Genomic DNA, 15,209 nt, shown 5'->3' on the forward strand with positions numbered 1-15,209 from the left:
ATTTATTATCTGTGTGTGATTTCTAAGATTCAAAGTCTAGTGAAGAGAGGGTGAACAGATGTTTACCCAAATTTCAAATTTCACCAAGAGATCTGTTTCTAAGTGAAGATCATCTGGTAATGCATAAGCTTATGCACTGATACACAGTCAGAAAACGAAGTGTTTTTGACTTAGTAAATAGTACACGCATGATTCAGCAGATTGTGTCAATGATTTCTCTTGTTATGAGGCAGTTAGTTTTTGGAGAGAGCTATCTTTGATAATAATAAGAAATGATGAAGGGGTGATTTTTCCAGCAAAGGTGAAGGAATTGCAGTATGTCCAAAGGGGAAGGATAGTACCATGCTCTCAAAGAAATCAACAGTTTGATTCTGAAAATATTTTCTAAATGATACACAGAAAATCTTGACAAGATGGGAGTTTGTGGAATTTTTTCCTTTCTGAAAATACAGCGTTGAGACCCACAAACAATTGAGGTTACAAAGGTCAAAGCAGAAATGTAGGCATGATAATCCTCATTCTTAAAAATAAACAGTCAGAATCCACCAAAGATTCACTCTGAGACCTTGTTGAATAATTGACTAAATTAGCTGGATGATTGGCAGTCTTACTTGTTACCTAACAGCCCTCTCATTAGTCCTTCTTTCCTACCAGTCTATAACTCTGGTACTCCCTTTTATTCTTTTTTTCCCTATGGCATTTATGATGAGAACTGAACCTGTACCTACTTCCTTTGTATTTGCAAAAAATAAAATGATCCAATTTATTAAAACAAGCAAGTACTTTCAGATAAAAATCATATGTTAAATTAATTGACATCATTTGTGTTACCGCTAATTGTGATTCTAATTCAGTGTCAAGGCCAAAAGAAAACTTTCCTCTTAAGGGCTAACCATATACTCGACTTTCTGTGCAACTAAAAAGTAATCACATACTTTCATTTATTAAAGTATATTCTTAAGTTCTGCACTGAAAGTTCTCTGGCTTTGAGCCAGTAATATTTGATTTATTGCCAATCATACTTTGGCATGTATTATAATTTTGTAAAAAGGCAGAATCTAAAATAATTGAGAAATCTCTGTTGTTGCCAGAGGAAAATAGCTGTAATCATTTCTTTTTGTGAGTAATAAATCAATAGTTCTGCTTATAGAATCAATTTGATGTTTTGGAAGGGGTGCAGTACCTTGAAAATAATGCTGATGTTATTGCCCATTGGATTAGCATTGATGAAAGTAATCTTCAATGGCAGAGCATTAGATGTGAAATATGAACATGCCTATAGGAAGACAAGAAGAGAAAAATGGTGAGTGGAATAAAGCAAACATAATCGTCTTTCCTGTAATCATAATCCTCTGCATTATTTAGTATAAGAACAAATAAAACACAAATAAGTAATTTTTACACTTTGGAATAGAGAAACATATTTATTAAAAACAAGCAAACTTTAGTCTAACAATCGATTCCTTTATAGCAGTCCACTTTTCTATAAAGTTTTGCATTTTGCAGTTTCAGTTACCTTTAGTTAACCATGGTCTGAAAATATTAAAAGGACACATTCCAGAAAGAAATATTTTTAAGTTTGAAACTACATACCATTCAGAGTAGTGGGATGAAATCTTACATCATGCCACTCCATCATTCCCAGTATGTGAATGATTCACATACATTCATTTTTGCAGTACATTCCCATTGTATATGCTACCTGCCTGTTAGTTAGTTAGTAGCCTGTTTGATTTTTAAATCGACCTTTGCAGTATAGACAGTGCTTGTGTTCAAGTAACCCTCATTCTGTTTATTAATTACCCCAATATATGTAAGTGGTGATGCTGGCAATTCTATTACAGTGTATTGATGCTGGCAGTTTTATTACAGCGTATTGTTATGATTGTTCTATTTTATTATTAGTTATTGTTATTAATCTCTTATTATGCCTCATTTACAGATTAAACCTTTTCATAGGCAAATATAAGAGAAAATATAGTATATGTAGGGTTTAATACATCTGTGAGTTCAGGCATTCACTGGGGGTCTTGGAATATACTTTTGTATCTCATACATACAGATATATGAGCTAATGCATATAAAATACCTTACACCGTGCCTGACACTAATCAAGTACTTTTAAATTTTAATACATTCCTTTTTAAATTTTTTAATATTTATTTTTCAGTTTTCAGTGGACACAACATCTTTATTTTATTTTATGTGGTGCAGAGGATCGAACCCAGCGCCCCGTGCATGCCAGGTGAGCGCGTTACCGCTTGAGCCACATCCCCAACCCTAATACATTTCTTTTTTGTTGTTGTTGTTGTTATTTCAGTTTGAAACTGAGAAGCCAGATTTTCAGCAGGTTGTAAATCTTAAACTACAGTTTTTCTTCACTGAGCATCAATAGTGCTATATTTAAGGTTTAAGTAAACTAGGAAGTATGTAGGTATTGTGTTTGTACTAGTTGGTTAATAGGTAAATGTTAAAATTGCTATATTTTTTGATTTTTTAAATTTTAATTGGTTATATATGACAGCAGAATGCATTACAATTCATATTACACATATAGAGTACAATTTTTCATATCTCTGGTTATACACAAAGTAGAGTCACACCATTCCTGTCTTCATACATGTACTTAGGGTAATGATGTCCATTTCATTCTACCATCTTTCCTTCCTCTCCTTTTCAAACCCTTTGCCCCATCTAGAGTTCATCAAATTCTCCCATTCTCCCATGTCCCCATCCCCATTCCACCCCACCATTATGAATCAGCAGCCTTAAATCAGAGAAAAAATTAAGCATTTGTTTTTTGGGGGATTGGCTGACTTCACTTAGCATTATATTCTCCAACTCCATCCATTTACCTGCAAATGCCATTATTTTATTCTCTTTTAATGCTGAATAATATTTCATTGTGTATATATATCACATTTTCTTTATCCATTCATCTAATGAAGGACATCTAGGTTGGTTCCACAGTTTAGCTATTGTGAATTGTGCTGCTATAAACAAAATTATTTCTGTCCTACAGCACACCTTAAGGAAACACAGATACAGAGTTAAGAAAGACTTGAATTCAAATCTGAGCTCTGTAACTCATTATTTGTGTGACTTCAAGTAAGTTACTAAATGTGTTTGTATTCCACTGTAAAAATGGAGATGACAATGCTTATCTCCCACATTTTTGTAATATATGAGCTAGTTGATATAAAATACCCTCACTGTGCCTGTCACTAGTCAGATACTTTGAAAGAAAAATACATTTCTTTCCCATTTGTTAATGAACATTTTGTTTATGATTGACAGCATAACACATATTTGTTTTCCTCATTTCTTTCAGTTACATTTTGAATTTTCATTTTCTGCCTTACAATATTGATTACTTTACATTCTTCTTATTGAGGATTTTCCTTTCATTTTATTACAGTTGTTTGAGTGTTGAAAGGTTGTTTGTGTTTGGACTCCTAGGAGTTCATGTTGAAAGTGAAGAGTTAAATCAATACAAAAGCAAGGAAAGGGATTTGATGCTTTCAATTTATCAACTTAGTAAAATACGACATCAATACACATTGAAGGATCAGTTCAAATGTCATTATCTTTAAGATATCTGACATAGATATAAACTCAGAGGAAAGGATCTATTGCTTAACTTTCTTCTCAACCTAAATCTAACCTAATCCCTGAGAAAGTATAACCCCTTGCTTAGTGAATCAATTTTGAGTTTTTGAGTTCCATGGGTGAGACTGCTTGTTAAACATGAATTTCGGGCTATGAGAGTCAATTAATTAGGGACCACGTGATCCTGTCATGGAATAGAGTTCAGAAATTCCATATGAGGCAAAAAGTGAGTCTAGATTAGGAATTTTCAAACCCTTTACTCCAATTTGGGGGGATCTCTTTCAGGAATCCCAAGTCTAGGGGTAGACAAAAGTGAAAGGGAAACTGAGTCAGGGCTTAGCCCTCCTCTTCTTAACTATATCATCTACAGCAATTCTGTTTTCATTGTTTCATCCTTGGTTTGCACATGTATACTATTTTTGAGGGTCATATCAAAACTATTATACATTTAACAACTAATATGCACAAACAATTACTTATACTCTTACAGAAAAAAGCATCATATTCACCCTCAAAAAGCTTTCCATATTGATATAAAAGGATATACATATGCATTAAATGAAAATATTTCATAAGGCAATTTATTACAGTTGAATGAAAAAGCATTTGAAGAAGAAGGTATTTCCAAGGTGACCTGGATCTTGAAGACTGTGAGGAACATTAGCTTAGCAAATAGGCTAAACAAAATAAACCAAAAAAGGAGTTCTAAGTAGGGAAAGACAAACAATGAGAAACTATATCAGAGCAGAATTTAAAAATTGGATTGGGATAGCTACAGTCGAGAGACAGGAAAGAGTGCATCAGTTTTACAGAACTATTTTATATAAATGGTAAAATAGAAAAACTGCAATAGAGAAAGAGAGATTTGATATACATCTTAAAACAGTTGAAAAAAAAAGTGAAACCTATAACTAAATGAAATGGCTAGTTTTTGCTTTTCCAACAGTGGAGGAATCCCAAGTGGAGGAAGACTGTATTAAGTTATCCTCAACTCTCCCACTTGGTATATCTCTAAGTAACTCATGGGAAATAGGAAATTGTCCATTGCGATTAGTGGTTCCTGGGAGAAACAAATTTGAGAATTCTTACAAAGTAGGCTTCACTCAAACCCAACCCTTGCCTTCTGCCTTTGAAAACCATGTTTTAAGGATTGGAATGAGCCAGGTCTAAGAATTGCCTGGTGGTGACAAGACCCCTACTGGAGACTGCCATGCTTACTGCACTGTTGGGACCTTTCTCTAGTGTGACCCTTCAGTACATTGCAAGCTGAGGGCTATAATGGCTATAAAGGCTCACACAGTCATCTGGCTTTCCTATTTGGTGCACTCCTAAGTCTCCTCCTCAGAATAGGTTCTCCAATGTACTCTAACTATACTTGAAGGTCTTCGATACTTAATGGCATTCAAAGGGTTTCTCACCAGGGTGAATTCTCTGCTGTATAATGGGGTGAGAGTTTTGATCACAAGTTTTCCATGCTTATTGCATTTGTAGAGCTTTTTGCCTATTTGAGTTTCTAACATAAAATAAGACTTTTATTCACCCAGAATGCTTTGTCATGGTGCATTCAAAAGGCTTTTCTCTGGTTTGGGTATGGATTTCCCAGAGTCAACATGTTAAGAGTTGAATAAGATGTTTACTCTGATGGAAGGCCTTGCTGTGTTCATTGCAGTCATAAGCATTCTTATGAGTGTGGATTCTCTGATAGTCGATAAATTTTCTATCAGAACTGAGAACTGTAAGTTTTTTCATCTCATTCTTCAGGAGGATTGGAGGGCATATTAAAATGTGTCATAGGACAGTGTATCCCCCAATGTCTATTTATTGCTGTTCTCACAGGTGTAGAGTCTGTGCTGGCACAGCAGGTCAGAGCACCTGGTGCCAGGAAGTGGCTCTGTGTGGGGCAACTTCTGAGCCTCAGGTAAGCCCTGCCAGCTGTAAGGTGCTGCAGGGAAAGAGTGTGGTCCTAGCCACAGAGTAAGGGATGGTGGCTTTCAGGATGGTGACTCTTGGCCCAGCCAGCTTACCTGGAACACTCAAGAGGCTCCCCATAGCATTAATACCCTCCACCCTCAAGTCACAAACAAGTTGAAACTCACGTGTAATTTTAATTGAAAAAACAAATCACTCTACTCCTTAAAACATACACACATTCAGACACACAAATCTTAGAAAGAAAAAGCAAAAACCAATACTGGACCTTGTGAGCCCTATTATTTCTTCCTTGAAATGCTGAGTATTTATCTTTGGCATTAGTAAACACTACTAATGATTAAAAAGTCAAATAAATTTAAAGAATGTGTGATGATTTTGAATTTAGTCCAGGTATCTATGTCTCAGTATATGGAATTTAATGCCTTATTTTTATTTTTCAAAATATGTTCATAAGCATATCAGGAAAATTTGTAGGATATCTTGGTAGTGACAGAGGCAGGAAGATGTTGGTATCAAGTTTTTAGCAAACCTGTTTGCATTTATACTAGCAATAGTCTAATTCTTCTCTAATTATTTTGTTTATTTTCTTGACTGTCTGATGATTTCCCTTAAAAATTATTCATTGTGAATGCATGATTCCTTAACCTCTTCACTTTGAAATCTCACTTATCAATAATTTCTTTGTTAGTGTCTTTCTAGTCTCTGGTTTTTGAGAAGGAGGAAGTAAAACTTTACAGGAAAGAAGGAAAAATAAGTACAGTGATGGAGGATGTACCACATGACAGAGGATTAGGAAGAGAAAGCTTAGGAGGTTGTCAATCTGACAGTAACTAGGAAATGCTTTCCAGATATGAGTAAAATCACAAGTGTATGGCATACTGACATATGGGTACCAGTTAATTTTAAATTGAATAAAAATGGATGTCATGTAGTTAATAATTAACGTTAGTGTACTATATATGACCATATGCATAGTCTAAATAAAGCATGAAATTATAACCAGCTTTCCCAGCTGGTCCATCCCTTAGTGACTCAAAGGGAAATAGGGAATAGTCCATGCATGGGGATCACCAAATCAACCACTTTAAATGAATTAAATCAATTCAGTAAGAGAAGTACCTTTCTTAATTTTTTTTTTTAAAAAATGAAAACAAAACAACAAATCATACAAGGCCAAGGAGATCCCAACTGGTCATAGTGTGTCAAATAGAGCAAGCACACACACAGTGTGGATTGGATTCAATTATTTTTTCTTTAAAATAATTGTAATGTCAATTTATGAATTATTTATGTCATTCCAAAAAATATATGGTAAACTAAACAACAAAAAACAGAAATATTCAATTTATCTACTAAGTTGACTTACATCACGATTAATCCCTTTTATACATAGTGCAGGGTTCAGAGGAAGATGACAGCTATTGATGTCTTGAAAGAATTGTTCTAGTCTGCCAATCTCTTTCCTTAGTACCTCCTATGGAAAAAGTCATTTGAAAAAAAAACACAAAAACAAGTATTTAAGAAACCAGACCCTTATTTTCAATTATAGTCTTCTTCTATTGGTTAAATAAACTCTTCCATTCAGAGACAGCATACTCAGATGACTTTCGAGCCAGGCAGGTGATGTAGTCATGTATCAGGAGGCAGTGGACTAAAGGAAATATTAGGGAAAAGGGGGAACCAAGAGTGCATGCCCTTTCTCAATGACTTAAAACTCAGTTAAAAGCAAATACCAATTAAAGAGCTATTCTGTTCAAACAAAACACAATGGGTTGGACTTGACCTGTGGCCCACCAATCTGCAACTCCTGCTTAAAGGAATTAGCAACATGATTCTTTTTTTTCTGATAATTTTCTGAAATTTTAGTTTATAACTCTCAAGATTTATATTTAATAGTAATAGTGCATTTTAGAAAATATTCACATATATTAGTGACAATGACAATTGTACTATGTTGTCAGAAACAATATGTTTGAACAAATAGTTTACTAGATGCCAATTAGCATATTATTTATGCTTTATATGCAATTTAATATTAATAATCCCATTGGTACTCCACAGAAACTGTGGAAGGTCAGAGATCACAAATGACACATTTAGAATTGTGCATCCTTTAAAAAAAGGTGGAAAACAATCACAATTAATCATAAAACAAAACTAAAAGCTTCTTTTAGTTCAATTTTGAATACTCCTTAAGGCCATTTGAAGATGAAGTTATCAGATTCATAATGTTTAAGTGACTGTCAAAAGTTTCTTAACTCTTACTCTTGGTTCACCAGCAAATAATAGAATCTGCTATTCCCAGAATCTAAAAAGAGCAAGGTGGAGATTGAAGTAAAATTTCACTATGGGAATTTTGTTTCTATCTGCTCTTCTTGCCTTATCTAGATTGGCCTTGCATGCTGAATATCCTGGAGGGGAATCTCTGACCTCTTTGTTTAAGTAAACTTTCTCCAATTTGTATAGTTATGTTAATTAAATGCTTTTTTTAAGTAGAAGAAAAAAAAACTATAAGTAACATACATGGGGAGAAACTCTAAAGGCCTCCTTGACCTCTTGCTTTTTTTCTTCCTACTTTCATGTGAAGAGTTGTTTTCACAAAAGCTGTCAGTTAAGGCAAGAGAAATAGATTTGGATGGATATTGTCAGTATCACTCTGAAACTTGATGCAAATTGTCAAAAAAAAAAAAGGCACTAGGACTAATTAATTGTAGAGTCCACCACAATTATGTGAGGGATTTTCAAATATAAGCAATAAAAATCAAATTTATATACAGACTTCTGTAAATTTTAAACCAAATTATTTTACTTGCTATCAATCTTTTGTCCATCACTAGAAAACAATTAATGAGCTTGTATAGTAGTATGAGAAATTACAGAATTTTCAAAATTTGCATTACCAATTATGTGATTATCTTCAAGTTTCTTCCTTTTAGCCAAATCTTGTATATCTCCCATTTGAAAATGAAATATTTGTGCTTTTTCTTTTCCATTTTCTCCTATGTAGGTGAAGTATCTTAGTTTCTGGCATTTCTATTAAATGAAGTGATTACCAGTAAGAAAAAATTCTGGGACACTTTGCAAATTACTGTTTTCATATAATTTGGTTGAACAATTTTGTTGATTTTAGACAGTGAGTGGAGAAAATCTGAGTTCCCTTGAGGACAAGACTCATGTTTTAGTCATATTTCTTCCTTTAACTTCAAGTCTGTAGTGAGTCCTCAATTGTTATTGAATAATGTTCCTCATACAATGGATGAATGTCCACCATCTCCCTGTATGTCAAATGTTGAACTTAAAGAGAACCTTACTTAATGGTCTATATCAGGGAAGGGAACTATTGATGCAGATAATTAAAAAGAGCAAATGTTCTTCTATTAGACCAAAGAAAAGAATAGCAAGGTTTACTATTATAATCAGTGAGAAACACATAGTATTTTAACTATCATCTAAGATCTTTGTAAAAATATCACTATCTGGAACACTATTAATTTGTTTCATTTAAGTCATTTTATATTTGTTTTGGAAAAAAAAGAAAACTTTTTTTTTCAAATATGGTTTTGGTTAGGGCAATGTTAGGAAAATCTACACCCACTATTTCTACCTTCTCTTATAAGTTGGAGCAGTGCTGCCGTTTTAAGATTGTCTCCAGGCTTTTGTGATTAAACTGCCTTTTAGTAGGTCTCTTCTTGTTCTGTCTGTGCCACATGGAACTTATATCACAAAACCATGTCCTGGGTGATAGAAATTAACTTTAGGAAAGTTCAGTGGAAAAGAAAAAAACTTGGTAAAAGTAATTAAATGTCTTATAATTAAGTATAGTCAAGGAATTTTTTTTCTAAGCTATGAAATTAAAATTTAATTGAACCAAACTTAAAAATAAAATAATTTTCACTACATTGAGATTGGTTTCTTAACAAACCTGTCTTCGAGGGTCACTGGCAGACTTGACTTTTTCTCCAATATCTCCCAGAATTTTGATGAGTTTCCTCTCCTTAGAAAACTCATCATTCAAGGCGTTTCCTGCACAGAATTGGAGAGCAGCCAACAGCTTCTGATACCAGCTTTTAAAATAAACTTCATTCTGTGCATCTTTTAGCAGCCTGAAGGAAAGAGAGAAAAAGAATTGTGGTATCTAAGGCTGATTTTTTAACCACCAGCAGGAACATTAAGAGCATTTCAGACTAATCCGTATGGGTGGCTTTGGGCAGTTTAACAGCTAAGAACGGGAGAAAGGCTGTTTATTTGTGGGCAGTCATTAAATTCCATCTGATAGTTAATGAGATTCCAAGAGTAAAGAATCAATATGAGACCTGGCCTTTTCTCATTTCAATTCACAATGCACTTTTTCTTTCCACCTTCTTAATTCTGTAACAAACACTTATCTCAAGAACATCTTCAACTTATTAAAATATGGACAAAGAGCTTTAGAAATAGTTTTTATAAGTGACTATGCTATGGTGTGACTTAATCATCCAGCACGGCTTTTTTCTTCTTTTCTTTAAATTGTCACATCCCCACACAGTCAAATACCTAGGCATTTCTCTGTTCTCCAGCATTTCGCTAGATAACTTGGAGGCAAGAGAATGTTTCTTTTTTTCTTTTCTTTTTAAACTTTCAGACCTCTCTGGGCTCAATCCCCAACTCTATAACTTACAAGTTACATAAATATATTTAGATAGTATTTCTTCAACTATAAATAAGTTAACTGATTACAGAGAGCTGTAGAGAACATAGAAGGAGCTACATGTTTGGAAAGTGTTTAGCACAATGTATACACTAGGCAATCAAAAAGCATTAGTCCATCTGTATGTTGCAGCTTCCAAAAGTTAACTTCTGTCTGCCCTGCAGTTTGCTCATGTCATGCACATCAGAGGCACAGAGCACAAGCAAGTAAGAATACTTTGCAAGATAATGGAACAGTGACAAGTATTTGATTACTCTGTCTTCCATGTGACAATTTCTATTGCTTTCACAACAATTACAATGTGCTAAAACTTTTACTTTCTATTATGCCTTAAAACACTGACATAGACTAAGAAAGATGAATTCTTTTGAATCTTAATCTCTTTTAGATTGATTCTTTTAATTCAAACTGGTCTTTAGCTTCCCCCTCTTCTGAAAAATAATAAGAATTTAAGGAACTAGGAGAAAGGAGAATGGACTCCTAGGGAAAGGGGGTGGTGTTTGGCATGCATGTGTGTGTGTGTGTGTGTGTGTGTATGTATTCTGAATTTCTAATTTGCATCTCTGCGTATAGGTTACAAAGATTCTAACATATTCATTATTTTTATTTCTCCATTGTCTTCTGTTCTTACACACTTAAATTAGTTGAGCAATTATGTACTGCTTGAAAGTGAATGCCTGCTCCTTTGCCATCCATGTGAAGCTGGGTATCTTCAAGCACCTCTTTTCCTTTCCCAATGGAATTACAGACATTTTGTTTCACCAGATAACAGTTCTTATTTATTTTTGTAACATATTAAGACACATGTACACACATGTGTATGTGTGCATGCACATACATGCACACACACACACACACACACAAAAAAAAAAACCCTCAAGGACCCAATGATGAATTACAGGAAAATATGCTCTATTGCTGCCTGTGTGTTTTCAATGGAAGAAGATTACATACACCTTGAAAGGTTTTCCTACTTAGCCCTGTGATGAAATTTTTGAAACGTCAGACATGTAATCAATGAATCACATCATTATTTGGAGACCCTGAGAAACATGTGTTGGGTGCATGTGAGTGCAAAACTGAAAATGCAAGCATGCACTTGTAAAACTTCAAGACATTTTATGAAGAATCATATACCTCTTGGATTCTCACAGTACTTTGAAGACTGGGTAATGTAGCATTTTATAGTCTAGGAAATAGAAAGTTGATGAATAGAGTATTTCTATATCTTACATCAGTGTTTGCCAGCATTTTTATGTTTTGAATATCGAGTTTCTTGTTTTTTGAAACTTTTTTAACCTGTTCTAGTACATAAATATAACTCTTTAACCACCCAACTTCTGTCTACCTCATAAAAAAGAAGTTATTCTGCATGGATGAAATTGACAACTTTTTACTAAAATAATGAAAGAAAAGATGTATTTTAGGGTTGATGTCATAGGGACTGCCAGAATTGTATAGTTAATTTGTGTTCATAATAATATTATTTCTTATTCTACTAGAAATTAATTTGCTTCTCTCATGAGTAATATACTTGCTTCACTCTGGCCCAAGGAGGAAACACTCAGTTTGATTCTTTGTTCAAAATAAAATGGAGTGTAAAAGATTTGCAGAGAGAATATGTGACCGTGTTCTAAAAAACATAAAAGCTCAGAAAACTCAGTGTATTCTGCTGTAATTTTTTCCCTTGGAAAATGAGCTTCATTCAGACCCTGATTCCTGCCAGAATTACATGCTTTCCTGGTGAGATCTGGTTCAAGCTCTGTGATTTTTTTTTATTTGACACATAAGGAGTTTGTTTTTACATGGCAGAATGGAAATCATACAGGGTTGGCAATGACCAAGAGAGGTCACTTATTCCATTCCTGTACCCTTAGGCACAGATGCTGTTACTGACAAGAAAAATTAACATGGCCCTTAATTTTCATCTGCAGGAAAAGCCATACTACATAGTTTTGGGTGGAGGGTTTCCAGTAGGCTGTCAATGACCTTCCCTATAAGAAAGTGGTAAGTCCCTCATGCTGTGAGTTTTACCCATTTCCTCTGTTAATAAGGCTATGGAAAACAGCTGACCACCATTCTTTAAGTATACAGAAATCCTTTAGAAAGACATTGTAACCTGAGAGAGGCAGAATTGCTTATGCCGAATAAAATGTCTAAAAATAGAAAGTTAAGGCCAAGGGACTGAGGAGTATTAAGAGGGCTTGCCATTAAAGGACTAGTTTTTTGAGATGCAGGCAACATGATCATGCAAAAACTGTGAGGTAAATCTCAAAATTCTAGAGACCTGTTTGTCTGAATATCTGCAAGATCCAACTGTATTTTAAATTTGATATTGTTTTGAACATGAGTCTGAGTGCTTTGTAGACTGTAAGCTATGGCAACATTAAAAAGAAATAAATGCAGAAAATTTAGACGATTAAAAGGAGATTTTGACAGTGTTAGATTCCATAAGCAAAAAAGCAAGAGTGAAGGAAATATATCTTGGATGACTGAGCACATTTGTCAGAAGGTTATTTGCCTAAATTAAGTGGATTCTGGTAGACTCAGAGATAGCTAAGACAGAAACAAACCTTAGCCAGCATGAAATGGAGATTTTCCTTGGATATTAAAGCTTTTCTCCATTTCATCATGCATATCACTACTTCTGGGCACATGGTGATTGACTTGCTAGAGCCACAGGAAAAGTACAGATAGTTCATATTTCATCAGTCTACCAGCAGGACAGAACAGAGTAATCACACCATCTTTGCTCTCTTTGCCTCATAACCCCCTTCAGTCTTGCTCTTAATTTTAGTTCTCAACAGCACAACATCTCACATCATTGGGGCTGCCTGAGATTTTTATCCACTTGTATATTTCCTGTGGATGAAAAGGGGAAACAGAAGTTCTTTTCTAGGGCTGAATGCTTTTTTCCTTCTTCAAGTACAGGAAACACATGACTGGGTAAAAATCTCAGGCAGCCCCAATGGTGTGGGATGTTGTGCTGTTATGAACTTTCATTAGTTCATCTTTACTGTGATGAGGAATTTCAGGTCAGCCCTGGACTCCCCCTGCCTATTTCCTTGTGTGTCTGTTGCTATTCTCTGTGGGCTGAAGTATGTGGCTCAGGAGACCAGTGGTTAGTAAGCATAGGGGGATCTAGAATGTGACTTCTTCAGGTGTTCTTAGGAGCCCAGGACAGATAAAGGCTGAAGTCCAATACCTATGTGGAATTTTTAATTGTAAGTTTTCAATAGTGCAATTAACAAGTAAAACGATATCTCTTTAGCATTACCAACTTTATTTAACTTGTGATATGATTTAGATCTAAGTGTCCCTCCAAAATCTTATGTGTTAGGCAATGCAGCAATGTTCAGAGGTGAAAATATTGGATCATGAGAGCTCTAACATCATCAGTGGATTAATCCACTTGATGGATTAATAGTCTGAATGGACTACTTGGTGGTAACTGCAGCCAGGTGGGGATGCTGCTAGAGAAAGTAGGTCACAGGGGGCATGACCCTGGGGATTATATTTTGTCTCTGGCTTGCTGGCTCTCTGCTTCCTGGCTGCCACAAGCTGAGCAGCTTGCCTCTGCCACACCCTTCTGCCATTCTCAACAGCACAACATCTCACATCATTGGGGCTGCCTGAGACTTTCATCCACTTGTATATTTCCTGTGGATGAAGAGGGGACACAGAAGTTCTTTTCTAGGGCTGAATGCTTTTTTTCTTCTTCAAGTAGGATGTTCTTCATCTCAGGACCAGAGTAATGGATTTGCCTAATCATGGAGTGGACCTCTGAAACAGTGAGCCCAAAATAAACATTTTATTCTCTAATTTTCTTGTCAGGTATTTTGGTCATAGTGACAAAAAGCTCACTAACACAAGCTTTCAGTGGTTAAGACATTCATTCAATGTTTCACTCTACTGAGGAACTTGGTACATACTCCTTAAAAAAAATAAGAGATCCATCTGACTAGCCAGTTGTTAGATTACTGATTTGCTCTTTTAGAAATACTAATCTAAAGGTCTATTGAATGTAGCACATAAAGGCCATTATATGGGCCAAGGCAATTGTTATGGTTTAGATATTAAGTGTCCCCCCACATTCATGTGTGAAACAGTACAAGAAACTTAAGAGGTGAATGATTGGGTTATAAGAGCCTTATCCTAACCAATGCATTAATCCCTTGACAGGGATTAAATGGGTGTTAACCTTAGGCGGGTAGGGTGTGGCTGAAAGAGGTGGGTCCCTGGGACATGCCTTGGAGTATATATTTTGTCCTTGTTGAGCAGAACACATTCTCTCTGCTTCCTGGTACCCTGTTCCCAGCTGCTTTCCTTTACCAAACTCTTCCATCATGATGTTTTCTGCCTTACCTGGAGCCCCAGGGAAGGAAGCCAGCCACCTATGGACTGAGACCTCTGAAACTATGAGCCCCCAAATAAACCATTCCTCCTCTACTTTTTCTTGTCAAGTCTTCTAGTCATAGCAGTAAAACAAAACAAAAACAAGAAACCTTACTAAACAGCAGTTCTGTAATTTCCAATCAATTATTATTTTGCAATAAATATTTATCAACAAACCACTCTGTTGTAACAACTCAAATATAAAGCTATTAACAAAGGGAATAAATGGAAAGTAATTAAATCTGTACTCTAGAGATTGTATACATTTTAGAGCTTTTAAACATATGAGGGGGCCTATAAGGTAGGTAAATGACTTGATTTACAAGCATGCCATGATTTTTATAGCTAATGATTATTAACATCACCAAAGTCGTCTTTTAAGAATGTTATATGCTCCTATTTTGGATGTTTCCACTGTGCCCGCACTATGTGGTAGATGTGTTTTTTGTTCCCAGCTCAATGCTTTGTCTTATGAAGATGGTCCATCCATACTCTTTGCCTAGTGACTTCCAGTGTATTCTTGTAGGCAGAGTATATTTCTCCAGCCCTTGTCAGAATAGCCATGGGTTTTACCTTGTTCAACAGA

The 15,209-nt window shown here is 35.2% G+C and overlaps 1 protein-coding gene across 2 annotated transcripts in view; it reads right to left on the reverse strand.

Annotated features, from left to right (window-relative positions):
- The window catches only part of Pik3c2g (phosphatidylinositol-4-phosphate 3-kinase catalytic subunit type 2 gamma), a 352,426-nt gene that overhangs the window by 122,209 nt on the left and 215,008 nt on the right, over positions 1-15,209 (reverse strand). For both annotated transcript variants that reach the window (XM_027955972.2, XM_027955971.2), the window contains 3 exons: positions 9,464-9,644; positions 6,908-7,015; positions 1,184-1,276 (listed from right to left, as the gene is read on the reverse strand). In XM_027955972.2, coding sequence (XP_027811773.2) covers positions 1,184-1,276; positions 6,908-7,015; positions 9,464-9,644 — 382 coding nt within the window. The remainder of the gene's footprint in view (positions 1-1,183; positions 1,277-6,907; positions 7,016-9,463; positions 9,645-15,209) is intronic.

This window comes from Marmota flaviventris, chromosome 3 (genome assembly GCF_047511675.1).
Source record: "Marmota flaviventris isolate mMarFla1 chromosome 3, mMarFla1.hap1, whole genome shotgun sequence".
NCBI classification, from domain to species: domain Eukaryota; kingdom Metazoa; phylum Chordata; class Mammalia; order Rodentia; family Sciuridae; genus Marmota; species Marmota flaviventris.